Below are 23,558 nucleotides of genomic sequence, written 5' to 3' on the forward strand. Positions count from 1 at the left end.
ACCTGGGTCGAGGTTCCGGGACCGCAGCGTGTGAGGAGGGTCGGGTTGAGTTTGGGTGACCAGTTTCTTCAGAGGTGATTTTGGGATATTAAAGCCCGGAGAGGCCCTGGCCCGTACTCCTGCCTCGGACGGGATTCAGCAGGGTGCAGGACGGTACACATCGGGATTCCATGGTGCGGGCACGGGTCACACCATCGCCGCGCGTCCTCTCGACACATGGAGCAACAGAGAGCACAGGACGGACCCCGCGTTTTACCAAAGCTCAGTGTTTTTCTCTTTTTGACCAACAAAACCAGGGGAGAGCGCGAACGCAGTCCCCCACTACCACAAATTATGCAGTCGAGTTTCCCGCATTTGGGGAAATCGCAGGGGTCAGCACACCCGGAGTGCAAGGGATGAGCCTCGCCCTGGGAAAACCACCTGCCTGATCATGGTGTCTCCCCTGCCAGGTAAGTATGAGACAACAACCCCGCCGCCCGCCCGCCCTGCCCGCCACACGCCCCCACAGCACACGGCCACCCCGACACCAGCCCCGCCCCGAACCGGCCCCGCGCTGCGCCGCGGCCCGCACGGCCCGGCCCGCGCAGCGCCCGCGGACGCGCGAGGGCAGCGGCGCCCGTGCGCGGGCTGTGTCCCGGCATGCCGCGCGCCGCCGCCTCATTTGCATGGACACGCCCCCACATCCGCCCCGGCCCCGCCCCCGCCGCTCCTCGGACCCGCCCGGCCCCGGCTCCGCCCCGGGAGCCGCTGCCCCGAGCCCGCGGGCGCAGCTCTTCCCTCCGTCTGGGTCGGGATCTGTTCCGAGGGAGCGGCCGATGGGCCAGCGGTCACCATCTCCCGCTGCCGGAATTCCCTTTTCCCCAGCTACTGCCCGGTCCTGCTGGGGACCCTCCCGGTGCCTCTCGTCCAGACAGCCCGTTCCTCTTGGGCTTCTCTTTTCCCTAGCACAGAGGATTAGCCAAGTGTGCGGCGTTCACAGTGGAATTGGTCTGTCTGCAGGTCCTGATGAACAACTGAAAACAATTGCAAAGTTTCATTCCAATCTTGAGATATCATTTTCCCCTCTCGAGTTGGATTTTCCCATTCAAAGGCACAGACAAGGCGACTCTGTTCACCCACGGGGATACGAGAGAAGACGTCCCTCACATCCAACGCCACAGAGCCCATACCGGCCTCTGGCTCTGAGGCGAGAAGGGTGTCGGGATTTGGGACAACCAGAAGGACGTCAGCAATCTGGGCGTTAAGTTCCCGTAACTCTTCCACTTGTCTATCCCGGTGACTTAGGCTTCTTCTCTGGGAGGATTAGAGTGGTAAATTCGAATTGGCAATAAGCCAAATGCTAAAAAAGAGCCTATTAACACTTCCAGTCCTTGCTGGGCCTCTCATTTTATCGGGGTTGGTCTTTTCTTGCCAGTTGCACTCCTGATTTCAGTTCAGCTTTTACCGGACTCATGTTTCCCTCTCGCCCCGGGATTCCCAAAGCCAAGAGCAGTGGTACAAGCGCACCTAAAACTCCACCGGGCATTTCCTCTTCTGCAGGTTTCCCTGAGTGAATGGGCAGAGCTGCACTTTCCATGCATTTTCCAGAGGAATATGCAAACTGGGCAGAGTCCTTAGGAAAAGTTAATTGTGCATTTAACTCGCACAGCAAACCCTGAGCAATGGCAAAGGACACTCAGCCGCGTGGAGAAAGCGACGGGCTCATTTTGCGTTCCCAGTCCCGAATTCCATGGGCTGTAAGACAGTCTGAGGGATTTCCTGCCCTGGGGGATTTCCTGCCCTGAGGGATTTCCTGCCCTGAGGGATTTCCTCTCATTGCAGCAACAACAACGCCATTCCTTTTACTTAAAGGTCCCTTACAGCCAGTAACCATGGAAGAAGATATGCCGGTATGCACTAGAAAATCCATTGTTCCATTCCCTGGCCTAACTGGAACCAAAGGATTGGCCAGGGAAACAGGAGATGCCTCCGGTCCCCTTCAGTCCAGCCCAATTTCTTCCTCTTCCGATTTTTCCTTCTGTCCATGCTCAGCCCATCCTGTCCGGGACCCGCACCCTGACACTTTTGGAGGGGTGTTAATCACCACTCGCGACCTTGTCCCTGAAATACAGCTTGCCTTCTGCCTCTTCGCTGTCCCTGAGAACAGATTTGGAAATTTCTTTTGGCTCTTGTCCTTCTCTTCTACTTCTTCCCGTCGTTACAGGCATGGCTTGGGAAATGCCCATCCTGTCTGCTCCTTGTGTTTGGCGGAGTTTCTTTCCTGTACCTGGCACCGTCTGCCGACAAGCATCCTGTTAAACAGCAGCATCCTGCTTCCTTCCCTTCCTGATCTCGATCCGTTGGGATCTGGGTCCGTGCCTTGGGCAGGATCCGGCTGCGCCCGGGAGGAGCGGGGGCCGCTGCGCCGCGCCGCCAGGGGGCGCTGCGCCGATAGCGGGCAGGAGGCGGGGTTTTGGGAGAAGGCGTGGCCATGCAAATGAGACCGGGGCGGGGAGCGGGTCCGAGCGGCGCCGAGCGGATGTGGGGGCGTGTCCATGCAAATGAGGCGGCGGCGCGCGGCATGCCGGGACACAGCCCGCGCACGGGCGCCGCTGCCCTCGCGCGTCCGCGGGCGCTGCGCGGGCCGGGCCGTGCGGGCCGCGGCGCAGCGCGGGGCCGGTTCGGGGCGGGGCTGGTGTCGGGGTGGCCGTGTGCTGTGGGGGCGTGTGGCGGGCGGGGCGGGCGGGCGGCGGGGTTGTTGTCTCATACTTACCTGGCAGGGGAGACACCATGATCAGGCAGGTGGTTTTCCCAGGGCGAGGCTCATCCCTTGCACTCCGGGTGTGCTGACCCCTGCGATTTCCCCAAATGCGGGAAACTCGACTGCATAATTTGTGGTAGTGGGGGACTGCGTTCGCGCTCTCCCCTGGTTTTGTTGGTCAAAAAGAGAAAAACACGCGGTAGATCCCTGACGAGAGCACTGCTCCGCTGCTTCGGGCTGCTGGCGGGGCTGGGCGGGAGGAGAATTTCCCCGCGCGGGTTCGGCTGCTGGCGGGAGAGAGAACGGAAGCGGCCGCTACACCGGACAAGTGCGGGGTCGGCGGCGGGGGTAGCCCCGTCCCGCTCCCGGTGCCTGGCTCAGGCATAGCCGGGGGTCCCGAGGCAGGCCACCGTGCCCTCCGCAAACAGGCGCTGCCGGTGCCCGAGGAATTCCCTGCTGGAATTGGAGAGCGGTTCCGAACGCAGCTCCGGACGGCCCTGTCTGGAGCCGGGATGACCCCGGCCTGTTCCACCCCATGTCTGCAGACTCAGGGAAATAGCCGGCGGAGAGCGGCTCCGAGCGGGTCCGCGCGAGGGAAGAGGCGCAGAGATGCTGGTCCCGCTCGGTGAGCGCTGTCCGGGTCACACCGGATCGAGCCCGGGAGTACTGCCGGACTTCCAGCGGCGGGAGTTGGACGCATCCTTGTGAAACGTGAGAGTTGATGTAAAAGGAAATTCGTCAGCTTGCTTGCTGAATAGACAAAACTGTGAACAATGTTATGCTTAATGGCAACAAACGAGATAGCACAACAAAGGCTTTTAGCTGCAAATATACAAAAACCCGGTCTGAAGCGGACGAGTGGCGGAGCGAACAAGAGGAGCTGCCAAGGAAAAGTTGACCAGAAGCCAAGGCAAGACGGCTTCGGAATAACCACCAGAAAAGCGTGTAATGAGCTGTTTATGAAACAAGATAGCAGCAGAGACCATGAAATAACGCAAAACAGATAGGCGACGTTATTCAAAGCATTTTAAAGAAAATGTAAATGATTTCTTAGAAATTAAATGAATAAACATGCTGTAACTCTAGCTAAGGGAATAACTTCGTAACCAAATGTCATAGTTTACCAAGCTAAGTCTCGGAAGTGATGTTCTTCTTACAGCTTTCTCTATGACCTGACAGAACCTATCAGCTGGCCAGCTTGAATATGGACAATTCTTTAAGCCACTTAAAACTGTGAATTGTGACCGCCTGTATTGGGTTGACCCTGAGTTGATGGACAGTCTTTAAGACCAATTACGCTTCTCACAATTTACATATTTAAACCGCACAGAAAGGCGGGACTTCTCCTTTTGGTCGGAGCTCGCTTGCTGGAAGGTGGGGGGGGCTCCGGAGCCTCCCGGCCCCGCCGGGCCGGGCCGGGGCCACTGCCCCTTTCCCCCTCTCCCAACGCTGTGGCACGGACCCTGGGTGGCTGGGGGGGGACTGCCTCAGAGCCACAGGCAGCTCAAACCAGCCATGGACTGCTCACAGCTAAACCCATCCAGCGCGGCTTCTGGGGACCGGCGGGTCCCTCTCCTCTCCATGCGGAGCCGGCGGAGTCAACGGGAGCCGGCAGAGCCTCCTGTCTGCAGCCAGCACACTTCGTGCTGAACTGAAGAAGACACCACGCAGCCAGCAGCACAAAGGGAGCGAGGCTTTCCCCACCGTAAAGCCCGAACAAAAACACCCTTCAGCATGGCGGCGTCAGAGTCAGAGAGAAAGAGAAGTGAGCCATGTGGGACGGAGCTGGAAATGGCGACTGGGAGAAAAGAGGGCGGTGCCACGATTCTGGCGGGCAGCTTAAAAGAAACCTTCTTGCATGCCGTGGTAAGAAACTGTAATACCACAAACTGTTTGTCTCTTTAATCCATTTGAAGAACATGGGGGGATGGAGTGTCTTCGTGTGCCTGTGAAGATTGTGAAGAATGCCAATGCCAGGCTTTATAGTAGTAAGAGGCTGTTAGAGACTTGTGGCGAAGAAGAGCCTTTGTGTGCAGGCCAAAAGAACTTATCCTTAAAAAGATGAATAACCCCATGTGATGGCCCATGTTTTGCAGTGTGAAAGAACTGTGAGATTTTTCATGGGAGAGATGTTCTACACACAGCAGATTGTTTGTTTCCGGGCGGATCTGCTGTTAGTGGCAGTTTGGGAACCACGTGCAACTGAAGGAAAAACCCTTTTTTCCCTTAAGCATAAGAGAGAGACTTTTCAAGAACTGGAACGCTGACTAACATCCCATGTTCTGTTATCCCTTGTGTGAGCTAGGTAAAAGGAGAGAAGTGCTGGCTGGAGCGGGGGGGGGGATTTGCTTTAATTTTGTTTTGTTATTGTCTCTTTACTTTTAATTCTATTAGTAATAAAACTCTTTCATTGTACTGCAACTGTTTAAGGTTTGTGCCTGCTTTGCTTTTCTCCTAATTCTTATCTCACAGAAGGAAAACAAGTAAGTAATGAATATTTTGAACCAAAACCACTACATTTAATTGGTGTTTTCTGCCCGGTTTCGAACTCAACCCGCTACACCGCCTCTGTGATCCACACTTAAGAACAGACAAACTCCCCCCCCAGCTCCCTCATTTCCAGTGCTGGGACAGGTGGCTGCAGTCCCCGTGCAGGGGCCAGTGGGCCCACCCCAGGCCCTGCTCGGGCCATGCCAGGCCGGGCCACAGCCATCCTGGAGCCGATGGGCCCTGTTCCACCTGCGGAACCCCCCCCTCCCCCCGCCAGCAGGGCTGTGGGCAGCCAGAGTGGCTTGGTTCCCCCCCCTCCACTGCAGCCAAGATTTCAGCAAACGCAGCACCGCTGTCTGGCCAAGGTCAGGTGACCAACAGCGATAAGCCACATTCCAGCTGCAAGGCCAAGGTGAGATTAACACTTTTATTGCTGTGAAGAGCTGAAAACCTGAGGGAAGAGAAAGAGGAAATGCTTAAAGCTGAAATTCTGTTGTGAAGCTATGATATATCAGAGTATCCTGTTGTAATTTCATGAAGATATGGGGGGTGGAGTGTTCAACTCGTGAGCAAAAGCACCTGCGCTGAGATAGGCAGATGCTGACGCAGCTGTAATTTCATGAGAAGTTTGGACAGGGAGAGATGGAAGCAATGAGGACTTTTGCTCCAAATGGAAAAGGAGAAACCTCAGTTCCTAGAGATGCTCCCAGAGATAGTCCTAAAGATGAAGATGAGGAAGACCCTTTACTCCCAGAGAAGGAGAAGGGCCTCTGTTCTTAGAGATGAAATGCTCCCAGAGATGGGTGAAGAGAACTTTTGTTTCTGAACAGCTCAACCTTAAAATTGTACCCCAAAAAACTTCAAGAGTGGACCCTTGAAAGCAGTTGCGGGAAAAGCTGAAAGTCGGGGGAAGGGACTCACACGCAGGCAGAGAGACTCCTCTTCCTAAATGGACTGAACGATATTTGGAAGTGGGCGGCTCTCTCGTTGTGATAATGTATTCATAGCACGAGCAAGAAGACACTTTTTCTAAATGGACTGAACAAGGTTATTATGGAAGTGGTAAACAGACTGAACATCTTAAGGGTTGTCTTTTTACATTGTCAGTGGGAGAAGGGAGGAAGGTGGGGGGAGGAGGAGAGTTCTGAAGGTGTGGTATAATTTTTTTTTCTTCTTTCAGGTCTGGTAATAAACTTCTTTATAATCTTTCAAGTTTGGTGCCTGCTTTGCGTTTCTCCTAATTCTTATCTCACAGAAGATAAATGGTAATGAGTATCTTGGACCAAACCACTACACCAAGGTGCACATGAAAGGCAGGAGTTATCCCTCACGCGGCTGGCATGCCGCAATAAAGAATAGCTGCTCAACAAGGATCCAAAGGTGCTGCCGAGTTCTACTTGTTTCCTCTGTATCGCTTGTCCAAACCTGAGCTGGACTAAATCTCTCCGCCCGTCCACCCCACCGCCAGGCTCGGTGTGCGAAGCCGGCCGGACGCAAACCCGAGTCTCGCCGTCCGCTGCAGCCCGAGCGCGGGGCGGGCCTGGGCCACCGGGGCCGCAGTCGGGAGCCGCGAGAGGCGAAGCCCGGCTGGTCCTGCGGGGCTCCGCTTTTCTGCCGCTTCTGCACGGACGGGACAGCGACGTGCCCGGACAGGCAGAGACTGAGAGCGCCTCTGAGACCAGCTGTATCTCAGGGACACAGATTCAGCTCCGCTGCTGGCTGATCCTGCAAAGAGAAAAGCAGAGCATGTATCCCCAGCCAGAGCAGGGACTCCGCGTTCCTAGAGACTGGCAGGGCTGCAGGAGCTACACAGGACCTCGCTGAGTGGTAATGGCTTGTACTGGGCTCCAGTACAGGTGGACAGGATGACACCTACAAGGTCCATGTACAGAGGCCTTCACAGCCCAGCAACCCCCAGTACCGTGGGGGTCTGGGCACTGGCAGCAGCACAGTGAGAGCAGATGGCCATGGAGGGGATGCCCATGAGCACATGGTGCCATGGAAATGCCCAGGCACCCTCCAAGGGGAAGCAAGAGGTCCTTAAACACCGATATTCACATCACAACAGACCCAGCAGCCCCCATGACCCCACAGGGCCTTGCACACCCAAAGCCAACACAGTGCCCCAGTTCTCCTGTCACTGCTGGTTGGGGTCTCAGGGATATGTTGGCTGCTCGTGGCCTGGGAGTCCCCGTGCAAGACAGTGGCACGTGCTGTCCATCTGCAGAATGAAGACGGAGAATGGAAATGCCCTTTCACAGAATTCGATGTGAACTTCTAGCACTGCTTGGAAGACCTGGAGCAAAACCTTTAGATGTGTAACGATGGCTTCTGAGCATGGAGGATGAATAAGCAACCTGCTGGGGCAGCACCAAGTGTCACGATCTGCTAATGCAAGCGGGGGTCGTGATGGTTCGTTTATCGATCTCAGGGTGTAAATGGACACAAGAGATTTCAGTTTTAATCAAAACAGTGCACCTTTATTATGTGCCCACAACACAGTAATGCAATAGAAGAGAGTAAGAGAGAGTGAGAGAGAGAAACAAAGTAGAGAGGAAGAAAAAGGGGGGGGCAATAGCTACCAACAGATGAGACGAAGCCCTCGTGGTCTTCTGCCAATAGATTCGTCTTCTTTCCGTGGGGAGATCTCTATCTCAGTTATTTCAGAAAGTCCCTTTATAGTCCTTTTCAGAAGCGAGGGGCAACTGGCCAAGAGGTGGGGCAAATCTACAGCCGTTGTTATGAGGCCCGTTGCTTTGGGAAACAGGTACAGGACAGACGTACAGGACAGGTCATTCCTTTCCACTTCAGCGCAGTCCTTCCCGCCTGGGCAGCAAGAACAGCGCAGTCCATTGCGACCTGCACTAATTTTCCTCAGGAATGCGTACCAGTTCCCAGCGGGCACACCTGCAGGCAACACTTGGCAGACATCCCACCTCAGCCAGGCCAGAACTCCTGTGTTCCATCTCTGTCCTCGGCGATGATCGTGAGGCAGATGAGGGATCTTCGGACCGTCTCTTACACCGAGGTCTCGCTGGGTTTGTTGCTGTTGGTGTTTGTGTCTATGAGGGTTCACCCGATCCAAATTGGAAGCAAACTGCAATGTGAGAGCCTGGAAGCAAGGCTTGGATGGGGCAGATAAGGGTCAGAGGAACAACCCTGAGTGCAAGAAGAGACGGGGAGGAAGAGGAGAGGAGGTGGAAGGGCTTTGACTGGAGGCTGCCAGTCGTTGCACAGCCCATCCCCAAGCAGGCAAGCAGGGGCAATGGGAGACCTGGGCTGCAGTGATGGGGACTCTGAGCTCCCGGGTGCCAGGGACCCCTGTGCTGCAGCTCCCGAGGGAGAAGCAAGGTGATGCGAGTCGCCCTGCCTCAGCAGTGACGTGGCAATGGCCGGCGAACACAGCACGAGCCTTGCCAGCCCCTCGGCTTAGGGACAGGAGACAGACTGACCCGGGGCATCAGCCCTCGGCGGGACTGGGCAAAGGAGGGACAAGTCCCGGGAAGGAGAGGCAGCGCTGGAGCTGCCCGGGTGACCCTCCCGCGGGTCCGGCGGGCACAAAGGCCGCGCAGTCCCGGCACGGGCGGGTCCGAGCCGGGCCCGCAGCTCCCGCCGCGCCTGGGGGCGTGTCCATGCAAATGAGGCGGCGGCGCGCGGCATGCCGGGACACAGCCCGCGCACGGGCGCCGCTGCCCTCGCGCGTCCGCGGGCGCTGCGCGGGCCGGGCCGTGCGGGCCGCGGCGCAGCGCGGGGCCGGTTCGGGGCGGGGCTGGTGTCGGGGTGGCCGTGTGCTGTGGGGGCGTGTGGCGGGCGGGGCGGGCGGGCGGCGGGGTTGTTGTCTCATACTTACCTGGCAGGGGAGACACCATGATCAGGCAGGTGGTTTTCCCAGGGCGAGGCTCATCCCTTGCACTCCGGGTGTGCTGACCCCTGCGATTTCCCCAAATGCGGGAAACTCGACTGCATAATTTGTGGTAGTGGGGGACTGCGTTCGCGCTCTCCCCTGGTTTTATTGGTCAAAAAGAGAAAAACACGCGGTAGATCCCTGACGAGAGCACTGCTCCGCTGCTTCGGGCTGCTGGCGGGGCTGGGCGGGAGGAGAATTTCCCCGCGCGGGTTCGGCTGCTGGCGGGAGAGAGAACGGAAGCGGCCGCTACACCGGACAAGTGCGGGGTCGGCGGCGGGGGTAGCCCCGTCCCGCTCCCGGTGCCTGGCTCAGGCATAGCCGGGGGTCCCGAGGCAGGCCACCGTGCCCTCCGCAAACAGGCGCTGCCGGTGCCCGAGGAATTCCCTGCTGGAATTGGAGAGCGGTTCCGAACGCAGCTCCGGACGGCCCTGTCTGGGGCCGGGATGGTCCCGGCCTGTTCCACCCCATGTCTGCAGACTCAGGGAAATACCCGGCGGAGAGCGGCTCCGAGCGGGTCCGCGCGAGGGAAGAGGCGCAGAGATGCTGGTCCCGCTCGGTGAGCGCTGTCCGGGTCACACCGGATCGAGCCCGGGAGTACTGCCGGACTTCCAGCGGCGGGAGTTGGACGCATCCTTGTGAAACGTGAGAGTTGATGTAAAAGGAAATTCGTCAGCTTGCTTGCTGAATAGACAAAACTGTGAACAATGTTATGCTTAATGGCAACAAACGAGATAGCACAACAAAGGCTTTTAGCTGCAAATATACAAAAACCCGCTCTGAAGTGGACGAGTGGCGGAGCGAACAAGAGGAGCTGCCAAGGAAAAGTTGACCAGAAGCCAAGGCAAGACGGCTTCGGAATAACCACCAGAAAAGCGTGTAATGAGCTGTTTATGAAACAAGATAGCAGCAGAGACCATGAAATAACGCAAAACAGATAGGCGACGTTATTCAAAGCATTTTAAAGAAAATGTAAATGATTTCTTAGAAATTAAATGAATAAACATGCTGTAACTCTAGCTAAGGGAATAACTTCGTAACCAAGGTGCACATGAAAGGCAGGAGTTATCCCTCACGCGGCTGGCATGCCGCAATAAAGAATAGCTGCTCAACAAGGATCCAAAGGTGTGGGATATGCCCAGCCACTGCCCTGGAGGGATGTCTGCTGAGATAAGAGATTTTGCAATCGCCCAGCAGGACTCCCTGGAAAGGACTTTGAGTCATGGTGAGGAAAAGTAGACCCACAATCCTTTGGGAGACCCTATGCAGATCTTTCTGTAACCCACTGGTCTATCCCAGACCCTCTGTAATCCATTGGTCCCCTTGCTGATCCCCTGTATCCCTATAAAAGACCAGTTCGCCTCTGTAGAAGAGGAGAACTCGTCCCTGGCCCACCCTTCGCCAGAGGAAGCCCACAATAAAGATACCTTCGTGCAGAACCAGCCATACGGGTCTTCTCATCTCTCTCTCCGGTCTGGTTTGGCCTAGAGGCTGCCCTGCAGAGCTGAGCTGATATCACGAGCTGATAATCACTAAAGAGCTGATAGCTTCTGCAAGGGCTCCTCTGCCAGCAGCTGAGAGGAAGACACCGGACCTTGGGCAGGCGATTCCTTTCGGGACCATCTCCCCGGACCGGTCATCTCTTCCTGGGTCGCAGCCACGGACCCCACCACCAGCTGTAATACAAAGGTGCTGCCGAGTTCTACTTGTTTTCTCTGTATCGCTTGTCCAAACCTGAGCTGGACTAAATCTCTCCGTCCGTCCACCCCACCGCCAGGCTCGGTGTGCGAAGCCGGCCGGACGCAAACCCGAGTCTCGCCGTCCGCTGCAGCCCGAGCGCGGGGCGGGCCTGGGCCACCGGGGCCGCAGTCGGGAGCCGCGAGAGGCGAAGCCCGGCTGGTCCCGCGGGGCTCTGCTTTTCTGCCGCTTCTGCACGGACGGGACAGCGACGTGCCCGGACAGGCAGAGACTGAGAGCGCCTCTGAGACCGCAGAGCGCCAAAGGAAGGAGAGCGAGAGCAGCGAGAGTACGGAGCCACTGCAGATTTAGTGAAAAAACAACAGAGCTGATGTTTGAGAACAGCTCGCTTTGTCTGTTTTTGTCACAGAGAAAAACCAGGGGAGAGCGCGAACGCAGTCCCCCACTACCACAAATTATGCAGTCGAGTTTCCCGCATTTGGGGAAATCGCAGGGGTCAGCACACCCGGAGTGCAAGGGATGAGCCTCGCCCTGGGAAAACCACCTGCCTGATCATGGTGTCTCCCCTGCCAGGTAAGTATGAGACAACAACCCCGCCGCCCGCCCGCCCCGCCCGCCACACGCCCCCACAGCACACGGCCACCCCGACACCAGCCCCGCTCCGAACCGGCCCCGCGCTGCGCCGCGGCCCGCACGGCCCGGCCCGCGCAGCGCCCGCGGACGCGCGAGGGCAGCGGCGCCCGTGCGCGGGCTGTGTCCCGGCATGCCGCGCGCCGCCGCCTCATTTGCATGGACACGCCCCTCGCCCACAAGGCTCCGCCCCGTTTCGGGTCGGGGCGGCTCTACCGGAGGCGCGCTGCTCGTGGACACGCCTCCGCTTTGTGGCCCCTCCCCGTTCTTTGCGTCATCAAGGGAGGCCCCTCCCCCGAAAGGCCCCGCCTCCTCCGCCCCGCGAGGCCCCGGTGTGGGCGGGGTCTCCGGGTGGGCGGAGCGCGCCGATCCCGCCCCTCCGGGCGCCCGCCCGGTCACGTGTCCCGGAGGGGCGGGGCGGGGACGTGGCAACAGGCGCGCGCGGCGCGTGTACGAGGGCGCAGCCAACCAGCGGTGGCGGCGCGCGCACGCGCGCTGACCCCGCCCCGGCGCCGCCGCTCGCGCTCCGGGTCTCAATGGCGGCGGCGGGAGCGGCCCCGGGTCCGGGCACCACCGGCGCTGGTCCCGGCCGGTGGGAGGTGGTGCGCAAGGGCCGGCGGGGGCCCGCGGGCGGCACCGGCAGCCGCCGTGCCTTGGGAGAGGCCAACGCCGGTCGCGCTCTGCCTCTGCCCGGTTAGTGTCAGCGCCCGCGGGCCCCCGGCGGAGCCTCGGTGCGGCGGGCTGAGGTCCCGTGGGTCTGGGGGGTGTCTGTCGGGGTCTGGGCGCCTTGCCTGGGACGGACGGGGGCTCCCAGTGGGTCCCGGGAGAGGATGCTGTAGCTGCAGGGTCTCGGGTGGGGCGGGTGCGGTTCTCCAGGGGGTCCCACAGGTCCGGGAGCGGCTGCCGGAGCTGGGCGGGCTCCTGGGGCCTTGGCGGTTCCCCGTGGGTCCGGAGGGGTCTTCTGGGGCTGTGGGGCCGTGGGGGATGCCGTGGGCCAGTCCATGCGCCCCTGCACGCCGTGGGCAGCGATTTGCTCGTTGTGCCCCACATCCGTCCCCTCGTGTCGCCGCTCCCCCGGCGCCCTCTGTCACCCTTTCCCTCTCCCCTTCCCAGCTCCCATCGCCACCTCCAGCACCATCTTCCAGCTGGGCTTCGAGCGGGCGCTGCGAAAGCAGAACAAGGAGCAGGTGCCCCCCGCCGCGGCCCCCGAGCCGCCGCAGCGGAAGCAGCACACGGGGAAAGCCGGGAAGAAGCCGTCGGGGAACGACGCTGGTGCCAAAGCGGGCAGGTGCCGCTCTCTGGAGGAAGCCTTGAAAGCCGTGAGTGTGCCTGGCTGGGGCCCAGCCCACGCGAGCGCAGGGGGGCAGAGCGCCGGGGCCGGTGTTCCCCGCCGGCATTCCAGGTGCTGCAAAGCTACACCACTAAAAGCAGACAACACGAACGATGCAAAAAACAAACTTAACAGCTGATTGAACTTCGTGTTTCTTTAAAGCTATCCTTTGGCAAAAGATTTTCTTAAATTTTAATTTTTAAACGGATTTCTAGGAGTATTCCTGTATGTTTTCTCAATCGTGTTTGAACATCACCTAGTGATGAGGCACAAAGGCACTTCATGCCTTCTTTAAGATAAGAAAGTGAGGATTATTTGCCGAAAGAGCTTTATGATATTTTCTTTTTTCATACTCTTTAAAGTGACATAAACCCCAAAGTTCACAGCTTTAGCAATGAAAACAAGCGATTGCAGGTATGGGTTGTAGTCTCTGCGCAGTTCACGTCTGTGTACTCTCTTCTGTACTTGTGGGGCTGTCAACGTGTTTCTGCGTGTGGTATGGCTTCACACTCTTCACAGGAAGCCACCTGGGTCCTGTACCTGTAGAAACACAAGCAAACCCTTTGCCCCAGCTTATTAGAGAAAATGGACCTTCAATTTGTCCTGTTTTGGTTTTTTTGGTTTTTTTTTTTTTTTTGAGGCACACCTAATGATGCAAATGCTTGCAGAAAATGCTGACGTGCATGTTTCGCTGTTTCTCCTGTGTGCAAGGAGGCAAAAACCGCATTGGAAAAAGTATCCACTGGTAGATGGATAGTTTTTTATTTTCCAGAAAATAAGTATTTGGTGATATCTGTTTGCCACTCTGTCAAGAGCCTTTTGAGCCTCAGGAATAAGAGTTCTGGGAGGTGTGATGTCACAGTCTCCTCTTAGCAAGTCAAAAAGTGGAGCAAGTTCATCATTGGTGATCCCCAAAGTGCCCTGATTCAATGAATTTCTCCCCAGAGCTGCTGTAGATAAATTGTTGGCGCAGGTTATAAGTTGTATCTCCTTGATGTTGTTGTATCTCCTTGATGTTGTTGTATCTCCTTGATGTTGTTGTATCTCCTTGGGCTTGTCCGCCCAGTTGGTAAAGTTAGGCGTATCTTCTGAAGAATTACTTGGATTATTGCTTGAAAATACTCCTGAATCAGGAGAAAATGCAGCTCATTCTCCATTTGCATTCTGTAGATTGCTCGCACTTTGTAGGTTGATGCCCTGTGAAGATGTTTTTCCTTCTGGCTCAAAGCTGCGCTGGTGCTCTCCTGCCCTGCGCGGGGTTCGCTGGTTCGGGTTTGTCCCTTGCCAGGGTTCGAGGGTGCAGTAGCAGCAGCGGCCGCGGGCGGCGCTGTGCGTGGAGGACGAGCAGCTTGTTGCTCACAAGATGGCGGAGGCGGAAGTACGCGGGCGTTGTTTACGGAAGTCATCCAGGGCGCCGCCATCTTGCTGTACGGCAGAAAGAAGCCCTCGTCCCGTGCGCGGCTTTGCAGCTGAATTAAAAAGTTTCGGAGCAAGTCTCCAGGGCTGGACTAACCCTGCAGAATTTTACGTCAAAGCAGGAAACCGAGGGGGACCACGCGCCGCAGCGACGGGCAAAGTACCACGTTCTGCTTCTCTCTCGCGCTTGTTTGGGGCGGCTCCCGTTGTTTTAATGCTCCAGCCCCGGTTCGCGAACCGACCGGGGACGGACCCGGGCTTCCCTGCACCCCCTCCGCTATCTGCTTCGCTTTTGCCGTATCTGCTGCGCTGGCGGTCGTGTTTAGCATTTCGGGCAGTTGCGGTCTGTACAGACTGCTCCTGTTGGGAGTTGTAGCTCCCGCCGGCTGTGGGAAGCTGCAGCCCTCTCGCTGCGCTGCTCCGTCTGGTTTTCGCTTGCTATTGCTTTATATGCAGCTCTGCAGCTGGGAAGGAGCTGTGCAGCTGGACCATTTCCACGGAGGCTGCTTATTAACTTATTAGAAGTGTCTCTCTGCGGTTTTGACATAACTTTTCCCATTATGATTCTAGGATTAACCCTGAAGCATAAAGTCCGTACCTGGCTGTGACGTCAGAAGTTTTCCTCAGTTCCCTCTGTTCCTTAACTGGTCAGAAGTACGGTTCTGGTTCCTTCCACCAGCACTCTAGGGTCACAGATCCTTTTTCTTTTTCCCTGGGGAATATTTTTCTTACTTTTCCTTTTCCAGTTCAAAGCTGCTTTTTCTTCTTTTCTCTTGTTTTCTTCAGGGAGTCCAAACTCTGAGTCCTCACACAGGGGGCACCAGATATTGATTTTCTCTGTTTCTGAATTTTGAGTTCTTTTACTCAGAGTTTGGATTACAACGCAGGAGGCGCCAGGCTTTTCTTCTTTACTGATGTTTATTATTTATCTTTAGCAGAGCTGCACAGGGTGTGCTTTCTAGTTGGCAGGGTGGAAAATGGCTGTGAGTTTTAACTTTCAAGGCTTTTTAAAGCCTAAATTAACCAATTATGAAATACCAAATAGTAATTGGGTTGTAAGTAAAAACATACTAACTTCGCATGTCCTGCAGTGCAGAACTTTTGACCCAGTGACAGAGCACTCAGATTTGTGAAGAAGAAGGAGAAAGAAGACATAAATCCACACCCAAAATCCTCCATATTGTAACCTATTATTACCTATATCCCCTAAACCTACTTTTCTACATTTCTACATGTTTCACCCAGTGATAGAACTTTTAATCACACAGCAACAGCCTCAGTGTTACCACGCAATTTAGGAAGCTTTTCCCAGGGTTTCGGGTCGAATGCAGTGTGTTTCTGAGGATCACTCAGCACTGACAGGTTGAAACTCTCAGAGCCCAGGGTTCCAACATGGAGCTTCCTCCTTGTCTCAGTGCTGGGGCTCTGGGAGTCACTCTTGCAGTTCCCGTGCTCCAGCTGGATCTGCAGAACCTGTCTGTCTGTCCTGCACGCCCTGGCCGTGTCTGAGCACAGAGGGTTCCAGACAGGCTGTGTTGGAGTGATGTGCCCCCAGGCTTGGCAGGCACTGCTCGCTTGGCTCCTCCCCTGCCCCTGGATCTTAAATCCCCTCATGCCCTGGGAGCTCCACTCCCCCTGAACACGGGGTTTCCCTCTGCGTGCCTCTGCTGTGGGTGGGGCTTCTCTCCATCGCTCCAGTAGTTCTCCACATCCAGCTTTTGCCCACAGTTGGGGTTGGTGCAGGACTGTGGGGCATTCCCATGTTCCCTGGGGTGACAGGGCAGCCAGCACTGTCCCGGTGCTCAGCGGTGACAGACACTGCGTGGCCTTGTCAGGTCACTGATGGGGGTTTCAGGGCAGGTTTCATTTCCTGCTGTGGCAGCAGCTGGGTTTTGTAGAATTCCTCTCACAAGATGGGGCTGAGGCAAGGTGCCCAAGGCTCAGTGTGGCAGTGGGAATCCACTCGCAGGGAACGTGTTCAGCCTCTCACAGAGTCTGAGCCTTGCAGCAATCCCTGATGGAGTGGCCCCACAGATGATCTGGGTGTAAAGGAGGGAATGAGGATGTCTGTGTGGCAGTGGATGAGAGGGGTGGGAGCTGCTGCTGCGTACCTGGTTTGGTGCTGCTGGGTTGTTCATCAGGTGGGTTTGGTTGCTCATAGCTGTTTCCTCCCTGGAGGACTCTGGGTGTGGACCAGCCATGGCTGGGATCACCCCAGGCTTATCCTTGCCGGGCTGCAACCACGAGCAAGTCCTTGGTGGTGCCAACACGTGGTAGCGTGTGCTGATGGACTCATTGGCTGGGAGCTGGCTGCCCCAGGCCATCCTCTGGAGCCCTGGCAGCAGGGGTTTTCCATGTGGGAAGGGCGATGCTCTCAGGGTGGAGGTGGAAGCATTTCCCTCTATGCCCCGTGGCCCCTTAGGAGTCAGAGTTAGCTTTCTCCTTCCCGTGCTTTTTGGCCAGTTCTGTTCATCCTGGGTTGAGTTTATCTGTCTGTCTCTTCCAGCTGGACCTGGCTGATCTACAGAAGGAGCTGAACAAGAGCCGGAATGTGTTCCCCGAGAACCCCTCTGTGTGGGTGAAGGACCTGGCCGGGTACCTCAACTACAAGCTGCAGGCGCCCAGGAGTGACCCCGTGCTGAGCCAGCACCCACACGGTCCGTGTCCGGCTGCCAGTCGGGAATGGTTGGGGCTGTGGTCCTTTGTTAACAAAACAGGGAGGATTTGCTTGATTCTGGGCTATCCCCACAACTTCCTTCTCTTGACCACAAACACGGTGAAATTGCCCATACAGTTGGCAAATTGGAGGCTTCCCCAGTCACCCCTTCTCCACAGGGATCCATGACCTCTGCCTGCTGCTGTGGAGTTTGGGAGTTCACTCTCAGGTATCCGCCCTCAACTGCTAGAGGGGTGCTAGGGCAGGATTTCCGTGTCCTGCGTGATCAGTTGGTCCCCACTCACATTGAGAGTGTGTCATGTGGGGTGACAAGGGGACAAAGTGTCTTCCCCAGACCCCTGTCCATCCCACAGCATCAGCATTTTATGGGAAACCATCCCTTAGGGCTGGCTTAGCTGCCCCTGATGCAGAGTCACGGGGGAGGAGGCCAGTGCTGCCCGGGTGGTGTGAGGATGAGGTGCTCCCTGCTCCCACCTCACACTAGGCCAGTTCCTCCAGCTGCTGGAACTCTCCAAAACAGGGTCTCACTAAACTCTTCCCTCTCTTGTGCCACCCCAGACTATCCATACTGCCTGGTGAGCAAGGAGCTGAGGAGCATCATCCGCTCCCTGCTGGGAAGGGCATCGGGTGTCCTGGAGCTCTTCTTTGACCACTGCATCTACACCATGCTGCAGGAACTGGACAAGACCCCAGGTGAGCACCCCAGGGCTCCCTATTCTGCCCCCAGTGTCTGCTCCTCGTGTCCTGTTTGGAAGTTCTTTGTAATTCCTCCCTGGAGGCTGTGGCTGAGCAGGACCTCCCCCATCTCCATTCCAGGGGAGTCACTGCACGGGTACAGGATCTGCATCCAGGCACTTCTCCTGGACAGGCCCCGGATTGCCATCACCAACCTGGGCAAGGTGAGCTGGGCTGAGCCAGGTTTGTGGGTGCTGTAAACCTGGTGGTGCTGCTCCTCCCTCATATGCACGAAATCCTTGTACCTCTCTGCCTTCCTGTGCAGAGGGACTGGTGTCCCCAGTGGGTTCTGCCTGCCCTACCCAGCAGCCCTGGACCCTGAGGGCTGGGTTTGGGGTTCCCCCTGTCTCCCTGCCCCCCCAGTGCTGGGTTTGGGGTTCCCCTTGCTCCCCCAGCAGCACTGCACTCCCAGGGTTGGGTTCGGGGTTCCCCCTATTCCCCCAGAACAGCTCCTGGCCTCACGTAGAGCTGTAGGTCCCTCCCAGGGGCTGGGGGCCCAGGTGCTGCTGGTCCCATGGCTCCAGGCTTGGTTGGGCTGGGATGGGTTGCAGCTCTTCCCAACTGATGTGTCCCATCCACCCACAGTACCTGGAGGTGTTGCGCTCCCACCAGGACCGGCCGGCGAAGTGCCTGACCGTCCTCTGGGCGCTGGGACAGGCCGGCTTCACCGACCTCCATGAGGGCCTGAAAGGTGAGAGCCGGGGGCAGTGGGAAGGGACCCCCTCCTGGGACTGCCAGTGCACCTCGACTCCTGCTGGTGGTACTGCTTAGGGGTGGGAAGAGGTTGGGAAAGGTCTGTAAGATCTGAAGTGCAGCTTCCCCCAGTCGGGACAGGAAAATGGCTGGATCCTGAGAGGAACCATCCTGCCTGGAAGGGCAGGGAGCGTGCTGCTCCACTGTTCTGCAGCTCAGCTACCCTGAAGCCCTTCCCAAGGGATCTGCCTGCCTGTCCACTGGGTGGTTTGGGTGCTGGGTTGTCCTGGTGGAGGGACAGCCCAGCCAGACCCTCCTGCCTCTCCCTGCAGTGTGGCTTGGTGTCATGCTCCCGGTGCTCGGCATCAAGTCCCTGTCGCCATACGCCGTTTCCTACCTGGACCGGCTCCTGATGTGAGTGACACCGTGTCCCTCTGGGTAGCAGGGCGCCCGGATGCTCTGGAGCTGGCCCTGCCCCTTGCCAGCCCCCGCAGTAGCTCAGAGCTCTGTTCTGCAGGATGCACCCCAACCTCACCAAAGGCTTTGGCATGATCGGCCCCAAGGATTTCTTCCCCCTCCTGGACTTCGCCTTTATGCCCAACAACTCCCTGTCCCCCAGGTACACTGATCCATCCAGGCACACCATCCCCCAGTGCAGCTGTGCCACAGGGCGGGCCCTCGCTGCCCCCATGTGCCACCCCAGTGCCCCCTGGCCCTCAGCAGCTCCGTGCTCTCCCCCAGCCTGCAGGAGCAGCTGCGGCGCCTCTACCCCCACCTAAAGGTTCTGGCCTTCGGCGCCCGGCCCGAGGCGGCCCTACACACCTACTTCCCCTCCTTCCTCTCACGAGCGACGCCCGCCTGCCCACCTGCCATGAAGAAGGAGGTGAGCCTGGCCTGGGGAGCACGGGCTGAGGTTGGTGGTCCCATGGAGCGGTGGCAGGACGGGCATGTGCTGTCACGAGCATGGTGATGGCAGGGCAGGGGTCATGCTGCCTGCTCCCAGGGGATAAGAATCATCAAATCGTAGAAGGGTTTTGGTGGAAAGGGACCTTAAAGACCCACCAGTTCCACCCTTGTCTGTGGGCAGCGGTGCCGGGGTACAGCCCGGGGCATGGGGTGTCCGGTGTGCTGGGGAGAGGGTCACATATAATGACCTGCTGTGCTCCCTCCCCAGCTTCTGACCTCCATGAGCCAGTGCCTGAGCCTGGACCCACTGAGCTTCAGTGTCTGGAGGCAGCTCTACACCAAACACCTCGCTCAGTCCAGGTCAGTCCAGACTGTGGCTCCAAGAGCAGCTGGTGCTCACCTACAGAATCTGTGGGATGCCTGAATTCCTTCTGGGAGCTCCTGACCAAGTCCCATGTTCTCCTTCCCCCCAGTTTGCTGCTGAACCACCTCCTGGAGTCCTGGGAGAGCAACAGCAGGAAGGTAGGAGTCAGCTGCGGGACAGGGGCAGTTGTGGGGTGGGACAGTGTCCCTGTGCTGCTGTGAGAGCTCCCTGATCCGGCAACGTCCCCATGGGACCCGCGGTTGCCCTCCTGGTGCCATGGCAGCTCAGGGGGTCTCTGGGGATCTGAGGGTCCTGACACAGTTCCTGCTGTCCCCAAGGTGCATCAGTCGCTGCAGGAAACGGTTCGCTCCTTCAAAGTGACAAATGAGGAGCTGGCGGCCAGGGGAGCCGGAAGGGACCAGGATGTGGCTGCCTGTGACGCTGCCTGCAAGGTGAGGGACGGGACAGGACGGGCAGGCACTGCCTGGTGTCACCTGGCAGCCAGATTTCAGCTCCGTGCTGGGGCTTGGGTTGGCCCCTCCTGCTGCTGGCACGCGCTGGGCCAGGGCCCCGCAGCGGCACAAGCCGGGGGGATGGATGGGCTGGTCCCTGTCCAGCCCCCCAGCTGCTCAGCAGATGTCACTGTTTCCGGCTGGGAGGACGGGGGCGGGTGCTGCCAGAGGCCAGCCACGCTGTGCTGGGGCCTCCCCGGTGTCAGGACCCTGCGGTGACGGTGACAGGGCCTTATCCTCCACCCAGGAGCTGCTGCGCAAGATGAAGGGCCGGGGCTTCCCATGGTCGCGTCTGCTGCTTGTCCTCCTGGTGTTCGCCACTGGCTTCTTCCTGCATGACGTGCAGACACATGGCTCCTTCCAGGGTATGGGCAGGAGTCATAGAATCATAGAATAATCCAGGCTGGGAAAATCCCCTGGGAGTATCAGGTCCAGCCATCCCCCAGCACTGCCAAGGCTACCACTGTCCCATGTCCCCACATGTGCCACATCTGCACGGCTTTTAATCCCCCGAGGGATGGAGACTCCACCATTGCCCTGGGCAGCCTGGACAACCCTTTCTATGAAGAAACTTTTTTTTTTTTTTTACAACCTAAACCTTCCCTGTCACAGCTTGAGGCTTTTTCCCCTTGTTCTGTCAGGTAACATTGCTGGGATCAATCCTGTGTCTGTTCCCCTGAGCAAAGCCCCCCCACGTCCTTGCCTTTGTCCTGTGGCTGCTGTGAGCAGTGGGGCCTGTCCATCTGTCCAGCCGGGGGGTTCTGGGGGATGCAGGGGCTGCAGGCAGACCACACTCTGCCTGTTCCCCCTTGGGAAGGTCTCCCTGCTCAGGGAGTTCTCTCCCTCTGTCCCCTCCTGAAGCATCTCCTGAGGTGTTGCACAGCACAACTCGAGCCATGTGTCCCCACAGAGTCCTTGGGGACAGACTGACACGTGTCCCCGCAGCCCAGGTCCACTCAAGGAACACACTTGTCTCTTGCAGCCTCCTCTTCTGCTCGGCTGCTTCGCTCCGCCGGCATCCTGCCCGCCTCCCAGCTGGCCTGGCAGAAGGTGTCCCTTGGCTGCCTTGAGGGGTACAGGTCTGTGACCCCAGCATGGGTGGGTGGCTGGGGTGAGGGGGGCGAGGCTGTTGTGCAGCACAACGAGGGCTTGGAAGGGAGCCGGGAGCTGTTCCCCAGCCCTGCCTGGAAGCGCTTCCAGCTCAGACTGGAACTCTCCCCCATTCGCCCTGCGGTGGCAACTCCGTGCCCATGTGCTCTGTGTCAGGGCCACTGATCCCGTGGTCCAGCGCTGCCCTCATCTGAGGACTCCTTGCAGGTGGCTGGAGCACAGCCTGGCCTACCACGGTTCCATGGCAGTGTCCATCCTGCGGCCGCAGCTGGAGCTGCTCTGGGAAACGAGTGGGGAGGTGGCCCGGGGCGTGTTCCAGCAGTGCTGCTTCCTGCTCTCCTGGCTCCACGGCAGCCTGCCCTGGCTCAGCGACTGGGTGAGTGGGGACTCCCAGGGCTGGAGGAGACAAGGAATGCCAGTGGGGGGGCTTGTAGGACTGGGAAATCTGTATTGGGATGGATACAGGGGGAGGCCTGAAGTAGGATGGTGATGTGTCTGACACTGCTCCTGGCAGGAGCCCCCTGGTGCTGGGGGGAAGGGGACATCCCCACGACAGGTCTCTGATCCCATCTGTCCTCCTGTGGCACCAGCCCGCTCCAGCTGTTTCCAATGACTGTGGAAGGGAGAGGGCTTAGAAAACTCCCTGGTGCTCTGGAAGCCACCATTTTGGGGGCAATGGGGTGACATCAGTGTCGCAGAATGTGGGTGCCCCTGTCTGCCAAGTGCTGGAGAAGAGGGAAGGGGGGGAGAACTCAAGGATGCTGGAGAAGGGAGGGGGTGGGATGGGACCATCACGGGTAACCAGGACCCCAGACTCTCGTTGTGCCCAGCCCTGCTGGAGGGCTTGATGCTCACCCCACGCCATCTCTCTCTGCTCCCACAGCTCCAGAACCAGCTCCCCGAGTCCCTCCTGCACTTTGCCGAGTGCGTGCGGGAGCTGCTGCTGTTCCTGGTGCGGAGCTGCCTGGTGCCGCTGCTGCAGGGCCTGGCCACGGCGCTGCAGTGGGGCTGGCAGCGCTGCCTCGACTCCTGCAAGTGAGCAGCCCCTGCCCCCAATTCCCCTCGGGCTCTGCTCCCCCGGGGGCTCCTGGCCCTTGGTTCCACATCTCTCCCTGTGCCGGCCGGGAGTGTCCCCTAATCCTGCTCCACAAACTCAGCACCAGGGCCGATGTCACCCTGCCCGAGGGGCTCCTGTATCCCCCATGTCATCCCTTCTGGCTCTGACTCCCCCCCCCATAATCCCTTGTCCTTCCTTTTCCAGTGGGGACGTGACGTGGATGTGCGTGAGGGACCACTTGATGAGCTTCACCTATTCTTCTTGGATTTACCTGCAAAACGCAACCCTGGCCCTCAAAAACTGGGCCCTGGCCATGATTTCTGGACACTGAGCTGCTTTCTAGAGGTCACACTGCCTGCCAGTGTTCTGGCTGCCAAGGAGTATCCACAGTGCAGCAGGATGTGCGACACAGGCATCGAGGGCAATGCCCACAAGAACTTTGGGTCAAATTGGGGCTTTTGGGGGAGGTTTCTTTTGGGGGGGGCTGGAGAGACACATATCCAGGTTTTACCACACCCTGTGACTGCTTTGGCTTTCCCTGTCCCTCTGTCCCTGGGTGGGTGATCCCCATCCCCTTGTGCTTTGTCTGCTTACAGGATCAGGGGTGGACACCTGGAGCCCCTCACCTCCCCACCCCTTCCCACCAATGAATGAACTGATTTATTTTATTATTTTTTCCTTATAATTGGTCCATATGCTTTATATTTCTTCCTTATCGAAGATGCTTGTGCATGATGGGGGGGAGGAGCTGTCCAGACCCCCCTGCACCCCCATTCCCCGCCCATTTTTGTCCACATTTCCCCACACACACCACCTTCAGGGCCGCCTTCCCACCCACAGTGGGAGGGAGGGGCAGTGCCTCGGTTGGACCCCGCATGCTCCTGCTGGGGCTGGTGAAAGGAGTCAGAGGAGTTGCTGGTGCGGACCGGTGCCAGCACAGGGGTCGGCTCGGGGGTGAGGGGTTCGTGAGGAGCGGGGCAGGGGTCAGGTGCAAACCCCGCCTCTGCCAGTGTTGGTGTGTCACTGTGTGGGTGTGTGCGCCTGGCTTCTCTCAGGTGTGTGCGTGTGTGGGGGCACCTGTGTGTACCGCTGTGCACACCTCCGTGTGTCCATACACCGCCGTGTCCGTGCACAGCCCTGTGTCCATACACACCCGGTGTGCCTGTGTTCTCTCAGGTGTGTGTGCGTGTGGGGGCACCTGTGACCACCTCCGTGCACACCCCGTGTGTCCATGCGCACCTCCGTATGTCCATGCACGCCTCCATGTGTCTGGTCACACCCGGTGTGTCCGTGCAC

General features: G+C 58.2%; 1 protein-coding gene across 1 annotated transcript; it reads left to right on the top strand.

Moving 5' to 3' along the window:
• The first annotated feature begins 11,976 nt into the window (after positions 1-11,976).
• On the top strand, positions 11,977-22,941 carry TMEM214 (transmembrane protein 214). The gene is made up of 17 exons (XM_082299489.1): positions 11,977-12,155; positions 12,576-12,781; positions 16,715-16,865; positions 17,444-17,578; positions 17,702-17,784; positions 18,206-18,311; positions 18,646-18,727; positions 18,831-18,932; positions 19,055-19,196; positions 19,488-19,579; positions 19,693-19,741; positions 19,922-20,035; positions 20,343-20,460; positions 21,078-21,174; positions 21,413-21,581; positions 22,089-22,240; positions 22,467-22,941. Exons 1-17 carry the CDS (start codon positions 11,999-12,001, stop codon positions 22,591-22,593), a joined length of 2,082 nt encoding a protein of 693 aa, XP_082155615.1. The 5' UTR covers positions 11,977-11,998; the 3' UTR covers positions 22,594-22,941.
• The last annotated feature ends 617 nt before the right edge of the window (positions 22,942-23,558 follow it).

The sequence above is a fragment of the Coloeus monedula genome, assembly GCF_965178545.1.
Source record: "Coloeus monedula genome assembly, chromosome: 2".
NCBI lineage: Eukaryota > Metazoa > Chordata > Aves > Passeriformes > Corvidae > Coloeus > Coloeus monedula.

What these genes read in the sequence shown, in the direction of transcription:
- TMEM214 (XM_082299489.1), top strand. Translation starts at nt 11,999, where the DNA reads ATGGCGGCGGCGGGAGCGGCCCCGGGTCCGGGCACCACCGGCGCTGGT. An exon ending in GGGAGAGCAACAGCAGGAAG is followed by an intron (nt 19,742 to 19,921) that starts GTAGGAGTCAGC and finishes GCTGTCCCCAAG; the next exon opens with GTGCATCAGTCGCTGCAGGA. An exon ending in TGCCCTGGCTCAGCGACTGG is followed by an intron (nt 21,582 to 22,088) that starts GTGAGTGGGGAC and finishes CTGCTCCCACAG; the next exon opens with CTCCAGAACCAGCTCCCCGA.